The sequence below is a fragment of the Rattus norvegicus genome, chromosome X (assembly GCF_021556685.1).
Source record: "Rattus norvegicus strain SHRSP/BbbUtx chromosome X, alternate assembly SHRSP_T2T, whole genome shotgun sequence".
Classification (NCBI taxonomy): domain Eukaryota; kingdom Metazoa; phylum Chordata; class Mammalia; order Rodentia; family Muridae; genus Rattus; species Rattus norvegicus.
In genome coordinates, this window is record NC_141554.1 from 113,435,910 (window position 1) to 113,458,610 (window position 22,701).

Genomic DNA, 22,701 nt, shown 5'->3' on the forward strand with positions numbered 1-22,701 from the left:
CCCTGTTGGAGTGGGTTTGGCCTTGTTGGAGGCATTGTAGCACTCTGGGTATGGGCTCTAAGACCCTCATCCTAGCTGCCTAGAAGTCGGTATTCTGCTAGCAGCCTTCAGATGATGTAGAACCCTCAGTTCTGCCTGCACCATGCCTATCTAGATGCCTCCATGCTCTTGCCTAGATGATAGTGGACTGAACCTCTGAACCTGTAAGCCAGCCCCAATTAAATATTGTCCTTATAAGAGTTGCCTTGGTCATGGTGTCTGTTCACAGCAGGAAAACCCTAACTAAGACAGTCATCAAGAATGCCACTATTTGAGAAAGATTAGGAAGTATGGCCTTGTTGGAGAAAGTGTGTGCCTACCTGCCTGCTGTCATGTTCCATTCAGGATGATAATGGACTATACCTCTGTAACTGCAAGTAAGCCCCCAATTACATTATTTTTTTATTCAGAGTTGTCTTTGTCATGGTGTCTCTTCACAGCAATAGAACAGTGAGAAAGACATAAGATGGTACCAAAAGTGGGGTCTTGCCCTGATGTCACTCCCTTTATTTTATTTAGCAGCAAGATTTAATTGTTTTTTATTCCTTGAGCACTAGAATTGACTCCAACAGAACATTTCCTGGTACTCCCTTTCTCCTCAAACTTCACATTTTGTATTTTTCCTGGTGCTCCTTTTCAAACTGTACATTTTGTATTTTTTCCTTGCTTTCCCCTGCTCCTTTTCATTGTGGATCTGCATAAGAGTTATCAAAAACACACAATACAGTCAACATTAGGCTATCTTGAAATTTCCTCTGCCCACACCATTAATCCAAAACTCTTCCGTTTATTCTCAGGCAGATTTTTATGGGAAGGGCAAAAAGCAGCCACATTCTGTGTCAAATATATCATAAGAATGGTATCTATCCTATTTACCAATATTTTCCCCTCTGAAATTTCTTCAGCCAGACCCCCAAAGTTCAAATTTCCCTCAATACTGTCTTCTATGCTCTTGTTATTATGGCTCCTTAATCCTTGCTTAATGTATCCAACCACTTTTCTAGTCCAAAGTCCCAAACAACAAAAGCATGATCAGGCCTGTCACAGGAATACCCCAATCCTGGTATGCTTTCTTTAATAAGAGTTGTCTTGGTCATGGTGTCTCTTCATAGTAATAGAACATTAAGAGAAACAAGAACTCAGCCTGTGAGCTACCTCATACTGGCAAATTTACCACATGGTTGACTAAATACCCAAGTTGTGTTAACCTGACCTTCAAATCCTGGAGGTCCTTGTAGTCCAGGGAGACCAGGATCACCAAGGATTCCAGATGGGCCTGGAAGCCCACTAGGGCCATCCTTGCCAGGGATGCCAGGTAGGCCTTTGGAACCTGTAAGAGAGAAAATGCACAGAGTAGGGGAGCACTCAATATGGAAGGCACAGAGTGTCCTCAAACTCATGAGAAGTCCTAGGAAGAATAATAACTTACTCCTATTGGGGCAAAGCTAGGACTTGAAAGCCATATTTTCTGTCCCCAGGCCTTTGCTTTCTCTACTACCTTGTGTTCTCCTTTGTTACTCACCTTCTCCTCTAGCTCCAAATAATACTTTAGAAATGGCAAGCTGTCTAGAGGAGAGATTCACATGTTCTCTGAAGACAAGTATAACCAGTGTCCCATTGGCTTTCTAGCTTTTTCTTTCCCAGGCAAGGAGTTTGGGAGTCTTGGGAAGTAGCTAGGGAAATGTTTGATGAAGGCACTTTCTCAGAACTGTGCCAATCCAGTAGCTTTAGCCTCTGAACCAAGGCCTTTTGGCTTCCCACTGAGTCCCCTTTTTCTGGTGTCATTCTTACCTTGCAGACCCACAGAGCCTTGAGATCCAGGGTCTCCTGTGAGGCCTGGGATGCCATCAATGCCTGGCAGACCCAAAGGTCCTGGAGGAACGTGCCGAGCTTCAGCAATTGGTGTGTGTCCTGGAGCACCCTGGGGGCCAGAAAAGCCTGAGGGCGGGTGGTGAAACAATACAGGTTAGTCTGGAACAGAGAGGAATAAGGCATCCTTCCCTCTACCTGGCAATCACCAACTATTTTCTCTTTCTTTTTGTGCTCGCAATTCCCACTTGAGGCTTCCAATACAGAATACAGAACTCTTGATAGAACCTTCTTTCCCCATCTCCTTCTTAGTGACTTGGTGGGTTCATGTGGTCAAGGCAGGGAGCAAATCATACTTATTGTCCCCTGGAACCCCACCCCCATAGTTCAGTATGGTGGAAGGCAGTTAGGAAATGTCTGCTGCAAATAGCCTTGGCTTAGGGATGGAACAGATATTTACTTACACACTGGTCAGAATGCACCAGAGATGCAGTTGGTATCCCAGCCTAAAAGACCTACCCAAGTCAGCCACTTTAGAAATAGAATAGCTTGTTTACGAATTCATTAATCAAGTAATTCTTAGGTCCTTACTATCTTTCAAGATTCTGGGAGATGAGGAACAAGAGCAGTGATGGACCTTTATGGAGACTATGGATTAGTGATGAAGATGAGCAAAGCAAAGTTTGGCAAATATCGTTAACCCCGTTGTGCACATCTTAAGAAGGACTGGGAAGGAAATAATTGATGTAGTGACAATGAGAGGGAGCATGGTAACTTGGGTAGAGGGATCTGCTTTAGAGTTACCAGTGGCTTCTTATAACCAGTGACAGTTATGCTGACACTATTCAACTATCAGAAGTATCAGGGGGAGCTAGACATTTAAAGAATTGAAGGATAAGAGAGCATTATGAAACATATACAGTATTGACAGGAATGTAGTATTGGTATCGTGGAAATCAATATTGGGGCTCCTCAAAATAAACCCTAAAACTAGAATTGAAATATGATCCAACAGTACAATTCTCAGTAATGTACTCACAGGACTCCAAGTCAGCATACCATAGAGATACCACAATTTATGTTAATCCCTATAGTATTCATAATAGTCAAGGGTTGGAAACAGCCTAAGTGTCCATTAACAGATGAATGGACAAATAAAATGGGACACATATACAGGAAGGAACTTTCTTCAGTCAGGTGAAAAGTGAAGCATATCATGTACAAGCAAATGAATACAATTGGAGAGCACCATGTCACGTGAACATATATGACAAAAAAACATAGGAGTGATTAATTAGGGGAGAGGGAACTAATAGGATGGGGATAAGAGGACAAAAAAGGTAATTGGGACAATATTTGAGATGCCAATGTGGACAGTAAAAAGGACAGGTTGGCATGAGGACAGAGGGAGGTGTCATATATTATTTTGTGGGCTATGGTTCTTTTCCATGCCATGAATAGAATGGTTTGCCTTTTGTCAGTAACTATACATGAAAAAATTGTCTTTGGGGGAGGAAGGCTGCTACATGAGAAACGTTGATGGCTTAGACCTCAAAGGCACAGCAGAACTGATGGGAAGTACACAGATGCTAGGCATGCTAGAAGAGGGAGACCTCAGGGGCTGCTGATAGACCGAATAGTTGAATGGATAGAGAGAATTTTGCTTCTTTTCTGAACGAAGAAAATGAGGTTAGTGGTCTAGGTGAAATGCAGAAGTAATTCAGAGGGAAGGCAGGACCCATGGTAGCAAAGCAGTAAGGACCTCAGTTCTGGGAGTAGATTGGCACAGAGGTATCTCCAGAGGAGAGAACCTACCTCCTGGGTTTGGGATGCCCTAGTTGGTTTTGTGGTGTGGTAGACAATGTGGCTTCCCAAAGAACCCCAACTTCATGTTGTACCCCTTTATTCCACAGCTCAGGCTTGGCCCTGCACTCACCTCTTGGCCCCGCCTTCCCCTTCATTCCAGGAAATCCTGGGTCTCCTGGTGGCCCAATCTTGCCAGGAGTCCCCATGAGGCCAGGTTCCCCTCTCATGCCTGGTAAGGGCCAAAGGAAAACATGTCAGGTGTTGCCATGATGGTGACAGAGGGAGATTGGTCAGGAAAAGCACCATTCATGAACCTCTTCACGGCAACTGGACTATACAGTGGTGACTGATAGGTCTTGCAGCTGGTGGAACAGACTTACCTTTTAGCCCTAGATCTCCAGAGAGCCCAGAGAAACCCGGAAGTCCCTGGTTTCCCTTGAGCCCTTGAAGGCCTGGAATTCCAGGGAAGCCAGAGTCTCCAGGATCGCCTTGATCTGAGGATGGTCCAGGGGGACCTGGAGGGCCTGGGAGACCTGGGCGGCCTAGGGATAAGATTGGAGAATTAATGAAGTGCAAAGAGATGGGAAGCTGCTGAAGGTCTAAGAAAGCCCACTCCTAGTGCAGGGCCCTTTGTTACAGTTCAGAAATCTCCCATGCCCAGACTTTCCAAAACACTTTAGCAAAATACAGCTAGTTCCAGTCCCTTAAATCTTGATGGGAGGGAATAAATTGAGGCCAAGCAGATCCATGCATGTCCAGCAACAGGGAGAGTGCTGCATTATATACAGCATGTCTGCCTACATCAAAGTAAGGTGGCCAGATGTGTTTGGAGTTTCTTATTTTTACCTCGTTCTCCATCTAGGCCTGGCTGCCCAGGGTCACCAGGCTGTCCTGCTATGACTGAGGGCAAGGAGATGCCTGAGGCTCCAGGAGTACCAGCAGGACCTTGAAGACCCGGGGAACCTGTAACGAATAAATAAAATGGGGCTCAGAGGGCTTCTCATGTTTAGGAAAGGGGCCAAGAGCATTCAGAAAATGGAAGGGATGAGATAGCTGCAAGACCAGAGGACACCAGTAGAGGGCTGTCTCCCATGCATGCTAACTTCCCAGCAAGCTGACAACAGTAAATAAGACTGAGATTCTTCCGGTCCAGCTGGAGCTTCATTTTATTGGGCGAGAGCTGTGGAAATTTCTAGCTCCCCAATTTCACTGGTGGTGGAAATATTTTAGGCTGTTTTTCCTCCAGATTAGAAGTCAAAGAAAGCATGGCTGAGCAGCTGGAATTTAGGTTTTCAAAGTGTTGTTATTAAACACACTGGTTCATCAAACTTTCCCAACTGCCAGTTCTGTCTGAAGCTGCCCTAAAGTTATGAATAGTGTATGAATGAGGACAGACCATCCAGAACCGAGGCAGCAAGAATATTATGGGTCCCCCTGTGTGTCCTAAGTTTCCCTGCTCTCTTCTGGCACATCTAGGCAAAAAAAAAAAAAAAAAACCCAACAACAACAGTATTTTGTAGGTAACTGAGTGGAATTACAGCTTAGTTGTCTGTTGAACGTATCTTGTACTAGATATCTGTCCCTCTTTGGCCAAAGTATATAGTTACGTTCTTTGCTCAGACTCCTGTCTTTACATGTTTTTGATTTGTGGAACAATTTCTATATATGTTAAAAACAAAAACTGTCATCCAATGACAAAATACTTATTTAATGTATGATAAACACATATATGGTAATCTTGAAGGGAAAACATCAAAACTATCTAAACACATGTGAAAGTTCCTGCTGTATGCTCAGGAGGAAACAAATGCGTTAACTGGCATATTCCGATGGAGAGTCAAATAAGAAAGTTCGGTGGAATGTGCCTGATCAAACCCCATTGGTTGAGATTCCTTCTTGTGTGTGAGAGGAAAAAAACCCAAAAATATTGTTACCCAATTTCCCTTCTTATAGCCATCTTTTAAAAGCTAGTAGATCTGTGTAAATGTGTAACGAGATGTGGTAGATTAGCCAAAGCAGATGTTTAAAATAGCTCATTAGTACTTCGTATCACAAGGAAAACTAGAGGTGAAAACGTTGATTTTGAGAAAATATTCTTGTTAAGTTTAGGAAAAAAAGCCAAGTGCAAAAGAAGCTGCACATATTGTCAGCTGTGTCGTAATGACTCTGTGGAGTACATTTCTTTTTCATTAAGGTGAGGAACTGAAAAGAAAGATAGATTTTGCATGCTTTTCCCGTCAAACAGAGGTATATATATAAAAACATATATATATTTATATCAGCTGAAATTATACAAAACTAACAAGCAAAATACCATATCACCCCTTATAATGGAGTAAGCATGGTCAGCTCACAGAATCATAGTCCTCCATGTCAATGTTTTAAAGACTTGCATGCTCTTTATCTGCTTCTTGACTTTATAATTAAACTACTTTATCATCAAATAGTAAATAAATACATTGAACAAAAGTAGTGCCATAGTCCCATGGTTTTAACAACCTAGCAGTCTCATGTGTGTTTGGGTGTGGGTGCGCCATAGTGCAGGAGTGGAGTCCAGAGGGTCGCTCTGTGGAGTTGGGTCTCTCCTTCATCCTTTATTTTGTTTGATTTGAACAGTAGAAATCAGGCTGTCAGGCTTTTTAGGCATCTGTATCCACTGAGCCCTCTTTGAGCGTTGTATGTTTTTTGATTATAACTAACATGTTCTAAGTAGGGAGCTACACATGCCCAAGAACCAGTTTGCTAACTCATTCCAATGCTAAAGCCCGAGAAACTTTAACTACAGAAATGTAGGCTTTAAAGATGTAATGCAAGTATGAAAACATTAATATAATTGCAAATCATTTAGCGAAAGGTATCGTGAACACAGGGAATGGAGTGTTCTCAGGCTCAGTCTGTTTTACTTCCACTACCAAATCACAGAGTGTTTTCTCTGGTGGGCAGAATACATGCTATATTCTTTTTACACACATTGCTTCAGTAAAGAATAATCTAGGTACGATGAACACATCTGTACTTCATTGTCCCAGGAAAGAAAAACGAAGCTGGCATTATCTTAGTAATTATGTGTGTAGTCTCCATAGATTCCACCCCCTCCTCCCAGAGAACCAGTCCCAAATTCTGTGTTCACTTCCTTCCTTCTCATCGTAATTTCTTCGTGAATATTTGCATCCCTAGACAGTATGTTGGTTGTTTTGCTTATTTTGAACATCTAATGAGAGAACCACACCAAGAGTATTCCCATGTGACATGCTGCCCTTCATAATTAGGTTTCTATAATATATCCATCTTGATGTGTACTGTTTACTGTAATTGTAATTACAATTTTTATGTCAGCTAAAGTAAATGAATAATTTGATAACTAGAAATTCACAGGCAAGATTTACAAACAGAAGAAGAAATGCCATATGTTTCCATCTGGCTCCCTCTCCTCTGTGTCCTGGGAAAGAAGCCACAGTCCCTTTATAGGCTCAGACCCTCCTTTGAGCCTTTCTCTGGAGAAGCTCCTGGATTTCCCCAAAGAACAAGTTTGCCCAGACCAAAGGAAGAGTTAAACACAGAAACAACAGATGCCCCAATTCAAATTACAGTAGGAAATGAATTAATGTATGACTATGGTTTCTGGGAAACCTACACTATGTAAACAGAAAGTGTGATGAGACCTCAGGCCCCAAATGTACTGCAGTTACTACTTCCCAAGTGGCATGTAATAGCGTGGTGCCTAGTGTTTCTGGGGCATCTGCTAGGCACTGAGATATGTTCTTTGACTTATATTACCTTACTGTTCACAGAATCCTCAGAAAATCTGTGAGGCAGCCCTGTTATATACATTTTACAGAAAGAAAAAAAACTGAGTTTGGTTGGCATTGACAGGCAGGTGTGTAACTTCATTGCTTAGCGTCACACAGTTCAGTGAAAGGGAGAACTGGAATTTGAATGCCAAGGCCAGGCTCTTAGGCACGACTGACTGCATTCATTGTCTGCTTCATATGTAGCGGGAGACATGTGAGTCTCCAGAACACTGCCAAGGAAGCTGAAGAATAAGAAATCATAATTTTAGAGAAGTTCTAGAATGGGACACCTAGGGAGACTTCAAACAGTGTGGGAAGCTGAGTTCAGGGTGGAATTTGGTTAATGAAAATACAACCTAACCTGGTAGAGTGCAGCCTGTGGGCTTGGCCTCAGGAGACCATGTTTTCTCGGTCTTGGCTTTCTTCTGCCAGGTGGATTCTATTATCCTCATGGAGCACTAAGGACACTGGAGCTATGATCTCATAAAAGAGATGCTCCTTAGAAGCATTCATCCTGACTTTGACCAAGTGGGAAAAAGAGGTCCAGAGTTGAATTGAAAAGAGCCAGGGGGCACTTGGTAGAGTGCTCCCACTACTCTTTGCTGGGAAGCCATAGGAATATCCTTCATCCCTGTCTTTGAAGTCATTGTTAAGGGTTCTGAGACTCTCAAAGATGTAAAGAACAAGCACAAGTCTACCCTATCAACCTTTTGGCTCCAATCAATCCCAAACCCTCATCCCCTGCCAAGGCCTCATTCAGTTTCTGCAAGTCCTGACTTGGGCTCACTTACCTTGGTCACCTTTTTGTCCCCTTAAGCCTTGTTTCCCTGGATCTCCGATGACAATTCCTGGCATTCCCTTTTCCCCTTTGGGACCAGGCAGGCCAGCTGGCCCAGGAACACCAGTGATACTGGCTCCTAGGAAGAAATGTAGAGGGAGGGGACAGATTTCAGAGGGAGACAGTCCTTGGACCTAGTTGACTTCCCTGTGGTCTAGAAGAAGAGCTCATTCCCACAGAAAGGTGAAACATCCTCTTTCCTTCTCCAATAGAAGACCTAACTCCCACGATATGGGATATACTGTAGTCAAGAACACATGGCCAATTCCTTCCAGTTCTGGAAGGGCTTTATATTCTTTTTTTTTTTTTAAAGATTTATTTATTTATTATATATAAGTACACTGTAGCTGTCTTCAGACACACCAGAAGAGGGCATCGGATCTCTTTACAGATGGTTGTGAGCCACCATGTGGTTGCTGGGATTTGAACTCATGACCTCTGGAAGAGCAGTCGGGTGCTCTTAACTGCTGAGCCATCTCTCCAGCCCAAGGGCTTTATATTCTTAACCTTGATCTTCGGGGCCTTTCTTTACCTGGAGTGCCGTGAGTACCCTTGGTGCCTGGAAGTCCATTCAGTCCATGTAAACCAGGAAGTCCAGGGAATCCTAAGGAGAGAAAACATCAGAAACCGTTCTATCCATATTGAGGCATTACTTGATGCTTTCTAGAAGAATACCCAATTTCTAACATATACCTTGGGTTCTCATGATTTTTATAAAGGCTATTGCAGCTTTTAGACTAAGATGGCAATTAATTAGCTGGTAAGGTTTGGATCTGAAATGTCTCCCCAAAGCCAAAGTATTGAAAGTTTATTCCCTAGAGCCTTTAGAAAATTATTCAATTACAATGATCCTGACTTTAGAAATGTATTAATTCAATTTGACTAAAAGAATGAGTGAGTTCTTGAGTGGTAGAAAAACTTCCAAAGTGGGGTGCAATTGGAAGAAGTAGTTAACTGGAAGCATGCCTCGTACTGCCTCTCACTGTTTCCTGATCGCCATGAGGTGAGCAGCCCAGCCCTATAATATACCCTAGCATGATACCCTTCCTTACCACAGCTTCAGATACAATGAAGCCAAATGACAACTGTGGACTAAGACCTCTAAGATCACAAGCTCCAATAAATATGTTCTTCCTGCTTTTCTTGGCTTTTGTTATTGTTTGTTTGAGATAGAGTCTCAGGGCTCCTGGGATGCCTAGAACTCTCTATTTCTCAACTTCCTGCTTCTACATCAAGCATGCAGAGATTACAGGTGTGTCATCATTCCTGCTTTATGCAAGCCAGTAATTGAACATAGGGAGGGCCTTGTATATACTGGACCATCACTCGACCAATTGAACTACATCCTTTCCCCCCACCATGGTAGGCATTTTTAATAGAATGTAGGAGTAGCAATGCCAGGCCCTTGAGTTGCCTTCTCCCAGAAACTGGTTCTAGAAACTTGCTGCTCTATCATTAAAGAAGGGAAAGACAACATATGCTAGGGCAATAACTTTCTTCAATGGCTTCACATAGTAGTTATATTTCTCATTTCCATGATCGGATACTTTATACAAGCAGCTTATTTTGGCTTGCAGTGAGGTTTCCCATGTATCACGTCAAGGAAAATGTGGCAGCAGGAACTTGAGGAAGCAGGCGGTTATACTGCATCCATAATCATGAATCAGATGGCATGGAATGATGGTTCTCAGATCACTTTCTCCTATTTTATTCAGTCTATGACCCCAGCCAATGGAATGGCACCTCCCATAGTTAAAGAGGGTCTACCTAAGTCAATTAACCCAATCTAGATAAGTTCTCACAGGCATATCCAAAGGCTAACCTAATCCATATTGTCCCTTAAAAGGTATCCCCAAAGCTTGTCTCCTACATGATTCTAGCCCTTAACAAGTTGACAGTATTAACCATTACACTTGGACATAATTTTAGTGTGGGTCCCAAAGCTCCCATTTTGATGATATTAGGAGGCAGTGGAATCTTTAACAGGTGGGGCTTAATGAAAGTTGCTTTGCTCACTGGGATTTCCACAGAGGAGGAATAAGGTAGCTCTCATGGCCCCTGAGCTCTCAGAATCATGAATTGCAATGGAAGATCATGAATTGCCCTACCCTTCACTTTGGCTTTCTTTTGGCTTGTGATTTCTCTCCTCTCTCTCTCTCTCTCTCTCTCTCTCTCTCTCTCTCTCTCTCTCTCTCTCTCTCTCTCTCTCATAATCTGCCATGATGACACCCCCATGAGGTGACATAGATGGCATCCCCATGAGGTGACATTGTTAGGGGATATTCCTCCTTAAAAGCCAGTGACATAGTTGTTTGGAATTAGAGCCTAAAAAAGTATAAGCTAAATTTATTTTCTAAGTGACCAACCACAAGGATTTCATTTTAGAAATGGATAACTAATGTCTTTTCTGTTAATTCTTTTCTTCATGGATCTGACATTCTTCTATTCTGATTTATAATTGTTCACCTTCCTTTCTCTCTGTTTTGTCAATTAATTTTGTATATTTATTTAATTTTATGTGTATAAGACTTATTTTTCTGCAAGCATGTCTGTGTACTACAAAAGTGCCTGGTGCCTATGGGAGTTAGAAGAGGGAACTGGACCACCTAGAACTGGAGTTATAGGTGATGGTGAGCCACCATGTGGGTGCTTGAAATCAAACTCAGATCCTCTGCTCATTCTTCACCAGCCTTTTTAATTAATCTTCATATAACACCTCATTGTATATAGCTTAGGCCTAGCTGCTACATTCTAAAATGGATGAGTTGCCATCTGTTATTGGGGGAAAGACACTCCCTCCCACTCCTTGCTAGCAAACACACATACCTTTAGGTCCTATTAAGCCAGAGGGTCCAGGGCGGCCGATCGATCCCACATGGCCAGAGGAACCTGGGAAGCCTGGGTCTCCATTCATACCTGAAATCCCTTTAAGTCCTAAGTGTGAAACCAAGGTGGAAATTCAGTATAGGGTATGGCTTGAAGTGAATCCTAACTTCTTCAAGCTAAAGTTTTCAAGTAGCATGGTACCTGGGGAGCCAGGGAAGCCAGGATCTCCAGCACTACCAACTTTTCCACTGTCACCTTTGTTTCCTGGGTAACCTCTATCACCGACTAGTCCATCTTTTCCTTTGACACCTAGAAGATCAAACAATTGCTGAATGCTTAATCTGTATTTCTGGAATTGTACTCCTCCATCGGAAAACATAAGTAGGAAGGGAAAAGCATTTTGAGATGTTGAGGGAACTTGGCTCAGTGACAAGATTATGGCAGTTTTTGTATTTGGAAGGTGTTACCCAGCTGAGAAGTACGTAGACATTTTCTGGGTTCCTTCTAGAAGCAAGAATGATGGACTGAGATGATTTTTGCAGCAAAGGTTAAATGAAAATAGGTAAGTGAAGTTTGAGGTAGCTGGTACACCGTGCTAAAGGTACGTATCAGTGGTGCACATCAGTTTGCTTGGGAAAACTCCAGGTATCCACTGGATGGAAGTTAAACTTGGCACTGATCTCTGAAAGTCACTCTAGTCCTCAGTTCTGAAGCATTTGTGAGATATGGACAAAAATGTCCTAGCCCTACCTTTAAAACCTAATTCGCCAGGCTGTCCCTTGGGTCCTGGGCTTCCAGAAATGCCAAGTGTTGGGCCTTGATCTCCTGCAGGTACGAAAAATATTTTTTCTCAAATGGTCAGAAGAAACAATCGTTCATTTTTTTCACCTGAAGAGTCTTTTCAGTTTATTTTCCCTCTGAATCCAGATTCAAAATGGTCAGAGGAGCTTCTTGACAAAATCACCCATTGGGTAAAAGGACCTGGGGTGCTACCAAACTACTAGAATGAGATGTTTTATACACAGCACCCCTCTACTGGAAACATCACTAGGTCTAGGACATGGGGCTGTGCTCATCAGCAGAAGAGGTGCTCTAAGTTGAAATTCTGTGTTGTTGTTTTGCTGTGTCGAAATACAAAGCAACAGGAATGTTTGTTTGCTTGTTTGTTTGTTGTCCATGAAAGCCCTGGGAAAAAGATTTTGGCAGGTGACACTGTTGCTTGCAATGTCTTTGAAGAACAGCAATGCACGGTGTGTTTTGTCAAATGGGAAATATAAACAAAATTCATTTTCCCCCTTAACACAGATCCTCCTATTCCTGAGTTGTGGATTGGTACACCACCACCTTGGTCTAGGCAAATGCATTAAAAGACAAAATGTTCCTTACCTTTTAAACCTGGGATACCAGTTGCTCCCAGGGGGCCAGGAGTCCCAGTGAGGCCCTGTGAACCCTTCAAAGCAATATGGAAATCATTACTTCTGTTCATGCTCTTCCTCCTCTCCTCCAACCCCTAGCCATTGCCTGGGAGATGCTGATTACTCACTGTGTTATACAGAACTAGAGGTAGATCCCAGACATGGGAAAGTGCCGAGCCACGTACACGCTTAGGGTTTTCAGGGGGAAATATTCCATCTTGGTGAATCAATGTATGACTGCATTAATTATTAAGTTGCAGGAAACATAGAACGTGACTCCTGGGCAGGGCACTCCATCTGCTCTGCAGGTAGACTGGCCAAAGCTCTAGAGTCATCTCACATAATCATTGCTTTAGCTAGGTATGAGGGCACATGCTAAGAATCTCAGCAGTCAGGAAATAGAGGCAGAAATTTCACTACATATTGAAACCCTATCTCAAAACTGGGAAAACAGAATCATCCAAAAACGGCAGTCTTGCTTTACTGAGCTGTGCCAGATCTTTGTTGCGGGCCCCACAGAGAACATGAGGTTGTCCTGTTGTTACCAGGTAGCAGGCTGTAAGCATGCAGGTGCTAGTCTGCATTTGGATGAATAGATCCTTATTTGCAGTAGGAGTCGCCTGCACTTGTCAGCAGTTTTCTGACACACTCTGAATCTGGGGAGTGTTCATGTCAGCTGCTTTCAACTCTTTTCAGGGCACCTAGTATAGGTTGAAGTATTTGGAGATGTACGCAGTAAAACTGTGCTCCGGCTAATGCTTTGCGCAGGAGGCTGAGTCATGGACTGGCTCACTGTTCTTTGGACCACTACCCAGCATGCCCCCACTATTCTGCTTGTTTTCTGGCCTGACTTCATGTAGCACACTGCTGTAGATACAGATGCTCCTAATGTGAGTCTCTGCTTATGCTGGGACTCTTGCCTCCCCGAATGCATTCCCACTTTATTTCTATTCCTCCTCCTTGGTGAGTTGTTGGGACCTTAAATCTAGAACGATTTCTTTAGCTAATATTTGAGCCATGTAGATCTTTCCTCTCTACCAGATTGACTGATGCTTCTGAAAGACAAGAATTTGCCTGTAGTGACTACAGGTATTCTGGACCCAATGATCAGACTACCATTTATATAGAATGTACAATGTGTCTGACCACAATGTCTCATCTCACTTAAGCTTCACTACTATCTGAAAAATGTTTGGATATTAGTCTACCTTTTTTTTAAACTGATGAAAAAATAAGGCTCAGTGATGTTAATTAAGCAAGGTACACAAGATCATAGAGCAAATGAGTGATGGAGATGTTTGACATTCAAACTCAAGTCCATCTGTGTCAAACCTACTCTAGTTTACGTGTGTGTGTGTGTGTGTGTGTGTGTGTGTGTGTGTGTGTGTGTGTATGAAGTGGGAACTTCTGATTTCTCTGGAAAGTCAGTTGCATGAAATGATGTTTTGCTGGGACACACAGCTGAAAGGATGTTTTGCTGAAGCAGACATGTGAAAGAATGTTTTGGCATCAATAGGAGGAGAAGCCCTTGGTCCTGTGTAAGCTCATTTCCCCAGTGTAGGGGAATGCCAGGGTGTTGAGGTGGCAGTGGGTGGGTGGGAGGGGGAGCATCTTCATAGATGCAGGGGGATAGACGATGGGAGAGTGGGGAACCTGGACAAGGGATAACATTTGAAATGTAAATACATAAAGTGTCCAAAAATAAATAAAAAAAGAATGTTTTGCTGAAGTCACATGGGTGAAATGATCTTTTACTATAGCAGACCTGTGAAAGGATGCATGATGTTTAGAAAGAATATAAATATGATCCCACACACAGTAGGAACTCAAGCATTGGTTCGACTTGCTCCACCTCACTCTTCTTCGCTAAGGACATGCATGTATTGGTTTGCCTTACATTCCATTGTTGAACTCTACTTATGGTGACATAATAAGAGAGAAACTCCTCAAAGAACTTCTTGTGAGGTTCCTGTGGCTTCTTGCTGCTTCTGTGGTAGACTCGGTCTGGTTAATGAGCCTTGTAATTTCTTCTGTACTGTACTGCCCTTGCTGATTCTTGTGTGGTGTCTTCTCAGTGGACTGGACTGCAGCTGCTGATTCGTGAGTGGTGATTGCTGAAGGGATTGGACTGCCACTGCCCATTTATGTTGGTGTTTTTCTAGAGGATTGGACGGCTGATATAGTAGTGACAATGAAGATTGGACTCATCCCCAAAGAACTATTTCTAAATAGGTCTACTTACCCACGTCCTGACAACTTTCCTTTCCCACTATCTCTGGCTAGTAGCGGGCTCAATGGGAGATTGAACCCTTATTAAAGGAGGTTGAGAAAAATTTATGTCTACATGTATGTGAGAAAGAGGAAGAGTGAGAGAGAAAGGTAAAAGGAGAGGAGGGAGAAGCAGAAGAGGAAGAAAGGGAGGAGAGAGAGACAGAGAGAGAAACACACACAGAAAGAATATTACATGTGCACGTGCCCATGGCCAAAGAATGCTTTGGATCTCCTGGAGCTGTAGCGTATTTCAAGTCTTCTGGTAGAGCAGGAAGCACTTTTAATCACTGAGCCCTTTCTATAGCCCCTACCCTGCCTTTTAAAGACCCAGATAATCTATACTTGATTCTTTGGTACTTGTACCCTGTGGTACTTCCAATTAAGCTATCAAGAAATCTCTGAATGCTAGGCTCAAAGATAAAGCTCAGTGACAGAGCAAAGTGGAAACTTCTGGTTTCTATGGCAAATCAGTTATGTCAAATGATGTTTTGCTGGGGCACACAGGAAAAGGGGTGCATAATGTTTAAAAGGAATACAAATACAACCCAACAGACAGTGGATGATGCTGGATGATATCGGGGCGCCTTACCATTGTTTATTGGTCACCAATTGTCATGACTCCATAGAGAGAAAGTACCACATTTTTCTGGTGGTATTCTGGCAGCTTCTTGCTGCTTCTGTGGACTCAGGGCTGATTGACAGAGTGAAGTGAAAGTTTCTGGATATGTTAGCTGATAGACTCATGTGGCGTTTGGATAAGGTAGACTGACATTGTGTTTTGCTGAGGTAAGACCAGTGGGAGGCAAGACCCATGGAAGGCAAAACCAGTGGGAGGACATGTGAAGCTTGGAGTGAGTATAAATAGGACTTGACGGACAGTGAGGGTGGGCTTGAATAGCTAATTTTGCAGTGCTTTGTTGGTATTTTGTCTTCTTTGCTGATCTTCACTTCCTTAAGAGAGGAACTACAGAGAACTTTTCCTGGAGTCTCCGCTAGTTCTGGTCACTCATGCAGACTTTTCCAACTCAGTGGTAGCTTGGCTATTTCTGCTATGTTGCGCCACTACTGCTGATTCACGTTTGCTATCCTGACACTATTGATCTGGACTGCTGATGTCCTGAGAATTGGAGATTGAAATTGACCCAAGGAACTAATTCTAAACAGCATAGAGCAGAATCTCAAGGCTTCTTCTGGATTGACCCGCTGTGAATGGCATTTGAGAGTTGATCCAGCTGCCACAGTTAATTCTTGTGAACTGAACTGCTGATATCCCTAACAATGCAGATTGGATTTGCTCCAAAGAACTATTTCATAAAAAGTCAACTTTCCCCGTATCCTAATAACCTTCCTTTTCCACTACCTCTGCTGGGTGGTGGGCTAGAAGGGAGGTTAATACATTTAAGAACCCTTATTGAAAGTAGGTTTTGAAAAATCTAAGCCTACAATAGAGTACTTGCCTAGAATGTTTGAGGCTATATGTTTAATCCTGAGTAAAAATACCAAAACCCTACACTTATTTCTTATTGGGTGTGATGGTTGCATACCTATAATTTTGGCGCTTGCAAAGATGAGGCAGGAGTATTATTTGGCCAAGGTCTCCTTTGACCACATAGTAAGACCTTGCCTTAACAGCCTTTCCCACGATCTGTGAAGTTGTACAATATGTCCAGCTTGATGTGGGCTATGGGGTGCAGATCCAAAGGCTCATGAGGCTATTGTTAAGTCTCAGAAATCTCACTGAAGAAGTAGGATTCTATGAAGAACCAACTAGGAGCAGTTTGACATGAGCAATGAAAAGTAGCTTACCAGCCTAGCGGGAGTGGAGCAGCTCCTGAAGAGCAGAGATGTGTTGGACACTGCAAAGTAGGCAGAAAGCTTTGGCGCACGGGGCCAATAAGGGAACAAGGAGGAAATAGTGAAGGAAAAGGTAGAAAGATGTGTCATATACATATGGAGAGCAAGGACTTTGAGGTTATCTTGAGGACAGGGGTTGGGAAGTAGCCTGGAATCAGAAAGATGAGTATGTGGGATATGTACCCATGCTGTAAAGGTTCAGTTATGGCGAAGAGACAAGAATCTGGAGAAACTTACACTTTTTCCTGGTATTCCTGGGAAACCTGCAATCCCCAGAGACCCCTTCAGGCCAGGTAATCCCCTTCTTCCCATAGATCCAGGGGAACCTGGACTCCCACTGAGTCCTTTGATGGTATTGGACTGTCCAGGAGCTCCAGGTGCACCTGGTAACCCTGGGATGCCAGGCTCTCCTTTGTCACCTGGGAAAAAAGCAAAAACCCATTAGAAAAAGGCGAGGCAAAAAAGATCTATTTGTCTAGGAACAGGTGCTCAAAATCATATTCCAGGTAAGGCAGAAGCTAGTTTGGGGGTCGGGGTAGTGGAAGGTGGTGCCATTGCTGCCATCTTGGCTCTAGTGTTAGGCAAGTAGCTCAGTATCTATGTCTTGCTATTTACCAGGCTATTTCAGGGGTACCACAGGCTGTGGGCCAAAACCTTCAGTTCTACAGTGGCAATAGTATGGGTCAGTCTCAAAGAGCAAGGGACCATTAGGAAGAAGAAAGACAGCCTCCTTGAACCTCATTATTGTTCCCACATTGCTCTTCCTGGGGCTGAGCTTTGTTTTTCTTGGGAAGGAAACCAATGATGGCTATACATCCTTTCGTGAGATTGCTCCCAAATATTCCCTGCTTCAGCACCTCTGGGCCCAGGAAATCCATCTGATCCAGCAGAACCTTGAGATCCTTTTTCTCCTTTGAACCAAAGGTTTAGCATTGGAGGTCTTGGACTAGATATGCCAACTGGCCCTGGATCTCCCCTGTCTCCTGAAGGAAGGTAGATCAGGCAGTCATCAGGAGAGTGACAGTTTACACAGAGAGTCACAGTTTACACATAGTTACACACAAATATGACCTTTCATATTGTTTCTTCCCACACATACCTCACCCAGTTTTGAGAACTTTCTGTCCTCTTCCACACCCCCATCCTCTAACTTTGCATTTCTATGTATGCTTTCCCTTTCTTGGGACCCAAAATCACCAATAATTTTAGGCCTTATTCTAAATTCTCTTTCAAGGATGATCTGGGAGTGTATTGTGGAGGGTTCCTTTTTGATCTGTGTAAGTGTTCCCCAAAGATCTGCGTGGTAAAGGCTTGGTTCTCAGGCATAGACTTCATAGGGAGGTCAGGGACATTTTATGTGTGGAGTGGGAGAAAGTCAAGTTATTGAATGTATCTTCTTGAAGGGGACCATAACACTGCCATTCCTATCTCCTTCGCAGTTCTGTTTTCCAGCTGCTGTAAAGGAAGCTCTGTCCCATGATGCACTGGGTCACCACAGGTCCAAAATCAACAAAGTCAACTGATCAGCAATGGAATTTTCTGAAACCAAGAGCTAAGATAAGTCTTGTCTTTAAAAAAAAAAAGAAACAAAACCCATTTATGCTAGAATTTTCTTTTTAGTTGTCAAAGGCTCACTAACATAGTCTGTAACACATACTGTTAACTCTAAAGTGAGTGGTCTTTTGGTTTCAAAGGACTTAATTTGGAAGCCCAAAGTTTTGCCAAATGTGAAGTTGGCATTCATCACATGAATGACAAAGTTGACAAGAAAAATACATGTTGGAAAACAGAGTGGTTGTTTCTGAAATCTCCCTCTCTCTCTGTTTCTCTCTCTGCTTCTGTCTCTGTCTACCCCCACCCCCTCACCTTTTTCTCCAGGAGTACCAGCCTGTCCAGGTTGTCCCACCTTTCCAAATGACCCAGAAAATCCCTTTAATCCATCAGCTCCAGGAAGACCAGGAAGACCAGGTAACCCAGGAAACCCTACTGGTCCAGAGGACCCCTTTTCACCTGTTGAAAGGTAAGACTTTCTTTTATTGTCCTTTCTGGTGTACATACAAGGAAACAATGGGAGACACAGAAAGGTTGAAGTACTTGTACAATGTTACAGAGCTAACAATTTGCAGAGGAAGGATTTGAATACAGGTTTCTCTAACTCCAAAGTCTCAGTGTTTACCGAGCATGCTCATTATTACCCATTCTAAAGTCCCTCTGAACAGGCACATAGCACTGAGCACCAGAAAGAAATGAAGACATGGGCCCTTCTACTTGGATTGAGTTCAGCGCACATGTAGGGGCACAGAAAAGAAAAGCGTAGATCCAGGTGGGGAAGGGATGAGTGCAATCTTGCCCCTTTGTATTAACCAGTTATGTGTGCTGCTCTGAGACGAGCCACGTTTCACTTACTTAAAACAGAGATAACATATACCTAACCACTGTTGTGTCAGTCACAGGAAGTGAGAGTTGTCAGGCTCCTTGGTATGTGTCCTACTGAGTGATCGATACGTAGCTGGCCTTTTCTGTTTATCAGCCCACTGTTCCACACAGCAAGCAGGCTGAGTGACTCATGTTACTGGCCTTTTCTGTTGATCAGCCCACTGTTCTACACAGCAAGCAGTTTGAATGACTCATGTTAGGTGACAGTCTTCCTTTAGAACCAGCCTGGTCTAAACATCTTGGTCCAGAAATCCCTGCCTCCCTTTTGTCCCTGGGCAGAGAGGAGGGGAGGAGGCAAGTTGGGCAGTTGGCATGCTCAGTTTGGGTAATCCCTGACTACTGGTCTTCCCAGTTAATTCACTTACCCTTTTGGCCTGGGATGCCTGGCAACCCAGTGACTCCTGACAAACCTGGGCTCCCCAGGAAGCCAGCTAACCCTTGAGGACCAGGAAGGCCTTTTATTCCAGGGAGACCTCGTTTTCCAGTTGACCCAGGGTGACCTATGTCTCCTCTTTGGCCCTTCTTTCCAGGGTGCCCTGAATGGTTACAGGAGAGAGAACACAGGTCAGCTAGTGAGACTCTGGTCAGATTTGGATCACTGTTTATTCCCACAGGTTCTAATTGGCTGGCTAGTAGGGGTCTGTCCACAGTCCTTTAACAATACCCAAAGAGAGGTGCCAAGAAGCCCAGTGCTGAGTTTGTCTGAGCATTAGTACCTACACACCCAGAGCACCACCCTAAATGCTCGTCACTTCCAGCATGGCACAGTGGTGGTCAGGAAAAGCAACCACCTTGTAATTATAATTTCTCCCTTTATGAATGTGGTTCACATAGGGGCCGCTAAATGGAGCTCTAGGAGAGCAGGGTGACAATTGGGCTCCAATTTCCCTGGTACTTCTACCCTGAATCAAGTTACAATGGTTGTTTCCTGAGCCAATTCCTTAAATCTGAACTGCTGTTGTTCTGGCTTCCCGGGGAGTCTTGCATACAGGGCTGCCCCTTTAATCCCCCAAACAAGCAGTTAAATCAGCCAGTTCCTTGGCATTAGGTTTGAAAGACCCCCTAGTGCCAAGTATTGTAGAAGCCCACAAGGCCCATTTGGTCTCCTAGGTATTCTGAGTCTTCTTTCACCAGGGCTTGAAGTTGGTCAATGGGATTAACCTCCTGAGTTGCTGCTAAAGTTGAATGTCTAGGTACAAAGCAAGGAAATGAAAAAGCCAAAGGATTAAATCAGTGACGACAGAAGTATTTGGGCTCCCAAGGATCTCAATGAATGGCTGACATAGCTTTCTACAAAATGAAAAACATCAAGTAACTGTGAGCCCCAGGACTCCAATGGGAAGCTATGAAGGTAACTCTACAACAAGAGAGGGAATACAATGGGAACGAACCTTATAGCAGGGGTTCAGGGATCCAGGGATCCCTTGTAAGGAAGGCCATGTTAGAGTAGATAATCACATAACTCCCCAGTGGGGAGTCTTAGTCAGTGAGCTTGTGGGTTTTTTTCTTTTTTGACCTTCACTTCAGCAACTTATATCAAGAAGCCAGAAACAGAAGGATGAAGAAAATAAAAGGGATATTAATGGGCTCTGCCAATAACCCAGCTTCAGTCACTCGGTCAGTGATGCAATCTAGGCAGCAGAGTAAGGGTGATGATGTAAACAGACAAACAAAAGGTGATCTGCAAATGTTAGGCTGGAACCAGTGCGTGTCAGTCCCCGATACTGAGTGGAAAGCCACTCTTTGCTCATGGACTCTCAGAAGCCTGTTTTCCTTACAGGTAGGCCGCTGATGGGGGAGGGGAAGGGAGGGGAGAGGAGGGGAGAGGAGGGGGAGGGGAGTGGGAGGGGAGGGGTCACACTTAGCTCCAGCTTCTCTGTAGCTCAAAGCAGGCTTAACACAGCCACAGTGAGGGTTTAACACAATTCAACACGGGGTGGTTTCTTTAATAGAAAAAGGCCAGAGGCAGACCAAAGCATCAAAGGGGGATAGGAGGCCCTGGAACAGGGAAGTGACAGAGATTTGTTGTCATGGTTCAAAAGCTAAACAGTAGCAATGTGTTTTGGTCTGGCCTAGCCAGGGTGATCTGGGATTTGAAACTAGAGAGGTTAGAGAAGTCAAATACCCTACATGCTGAGCATGTCATTCTGTCACTCTTAGTCCCCAGGATGCCTTAGCTAAAGGCCTAACTAAAGTCTGTCAGGTTGGGATTCATCCTTCAATGGATTTACCTGAAATGCCTGGAAGGCCTGGTGCTCCTGGGAGTCCAGATGTGCCCTTGATACCAAATGGATCAGTAGACCCTGAGGGTCCCGGCTGTCCTGGTGGTCCTGATGTTCCAGGGTTCCCTCGCTCACCCTTGGGGCCTAGCATACCAGATTTCCCGCTCAAACCTAATAAAAAGGAGGGGGCAGATATTTATAGCCTGGTTAACAGGGAGGCACTAGGTCACCAAACCATCTTCTGATGGAAGGGTTTGGCCCAGGATTCACCTCAGATGACAGTGTCTTCTCTCATCAGCAGCACTGCAATAAATGGTTACAACAGCTACTCTTAGAATTACGACAAAAGGACCATGAACTGCAAGCACATTAGGAAAATTTCCCCCCAAAGAGACACAGAATAGAATGTCATTTTAGCTCCCTAATTAACCATGCCAGATTCAGCCATGCATCTTCACTCACATATCCATGCGAAGACAGCAGTTACTATAAAGCTTTCTGTATATTGCTAAGTAAGAGGTCAAGAGAGTTACCCTTGGGTCCTGGAAGGCCAGAGTCTCCAGGAAATCCTTTGTCCCCTGGCAATCCTTGTAGACCTTGTTCCCCCGAAGCACCGTTTTCAGCACCAAAGATGTCACCAGCAACTCCCTTGGAACCTGGTACCCCTGGACTGCCAGCTTTTCCCGGGTAGCCATGTTTTCCCAGAAGCCCAGGAAAGCCAGGCAGTCCCTTCTCCCCACGAGCTCCAGGGAATCCTAAATGTAACAAGGTAAAAAGCAAAAGAACATGGATGGTTCGAGCCAATCTGTCTGGATAGAGATCTGAGACTGATTTCTTTAATACAAAAGCCCACATATTGATAATGATCAGCGATCTCCACTCTGGAGGACTTGTACAGAGGTTCAGACTACCCCACATGAGTGGAAGGAGGCTCTAGTTTGGTGATGCTGGGGGTAGGCACAGCTCAGCAGCCTGTTTCTGTTCCTGGGGCTCAGTAGTTGTTAAGAATGCGAGTCACGCCAAAGCCTTCTAGTCAAAGCTCAGTCTCTCTTACAGTTTTAAACCTTGTGCTGTTATGGCCTCCCTCTTCTTGAGTGGGCAGAGAATAGTAGAAAGAAATAAAGTGATGCTATACACTAAAGCAGATGATATACACTTCACTACTAGAACAACGGTGGTTCGGATACTTATAGTAGCACATAGGTTATTGGCTCTATTCTAAAGTTTCTGCTCACTGGCTATTGTGAAAAGGTGGAGAATTTGTATGACTATCAAGTTCCCAGGTGATGTAGTTGCTCAGCCAGGGAATGCAGATGGAGAACCAGTGGGACACTGTAGTCCTGTGGAGTTCAGGTTGGAATAACTCTGGAAAGGAGAAGAAATGGGTAGCTTCC

At 43.8% G+C, this 22,701-nt stretch overlaps 1 protein-coding gene across 1 annotated transcript in view; it reads right to left on the bottom strand.

Moving 5' to 3' along the window:
- Positions 1–22,701, bottom strand: part of Col4a6 (collagen type IV alpha 6 chain) — a 344,979-nt gene that overhangs the window by 5,235 nt on the left and 317,043 nt on the right. The window contains exons 26-42 of the mRNA NM_001427260.1: positions 21,841–22,062; positions 21,317–21,478; positions 19,451–19,621; positions 18,516–18,659; positions 17,507–17,632; positions 16,887–17,068; positions 12,496–12,559; positions 11,860–11,934; positions 11,311–11,418; positions 11,110–11,217; positions 8,816–8,887; positions 8,237–8,362; positions 4,501–4,617; positions 4,035–4,196; positions 3,785–3,883; positions 1,831–1,977; positions 1,253–1,369 (exon numbers count right to left, since the gene is read on the bottom strand). Of these exons, the coding sequence (NP_001414189.1) occupies positions 1,253–1,369; positions 1,831–1,977; positions 3,785–3,883; positions 4,035–4,196; positions 4,501–4,617; positions 8,237–8,362; positions 8,816–8,887; positions 11,110–11,217; positions 11,311–11,418; positions 11,860–11,934; positions 12,496–12,559; positions 16,887–17,068; positions 17,507–17,632; positions 18,516–18,659; positions 19,451–19,621; positions 21,317–21,478; positions 21,841–22,062 (2,202 nt within the window). The remainder of the gene's footprint in view (positions 1–1,252; positions 1,370–1,830; positions 1,978–3,784; positions 3,884–4,034; positions 4,197–4,500; positions 4,618–8,236; positions 8,363–8,815; positions 8,888–11,109; positions 11,218–11,310; positions 11,419–11,859; positions 11,935–12,495; positions 12,560–16,886; positions 17,069–17,506; positions 17,633–18,515; positions 18,660–19,450; positions 19,622–21,316; positions 21,479–21,840; positions 22,063–22,701) is intronic.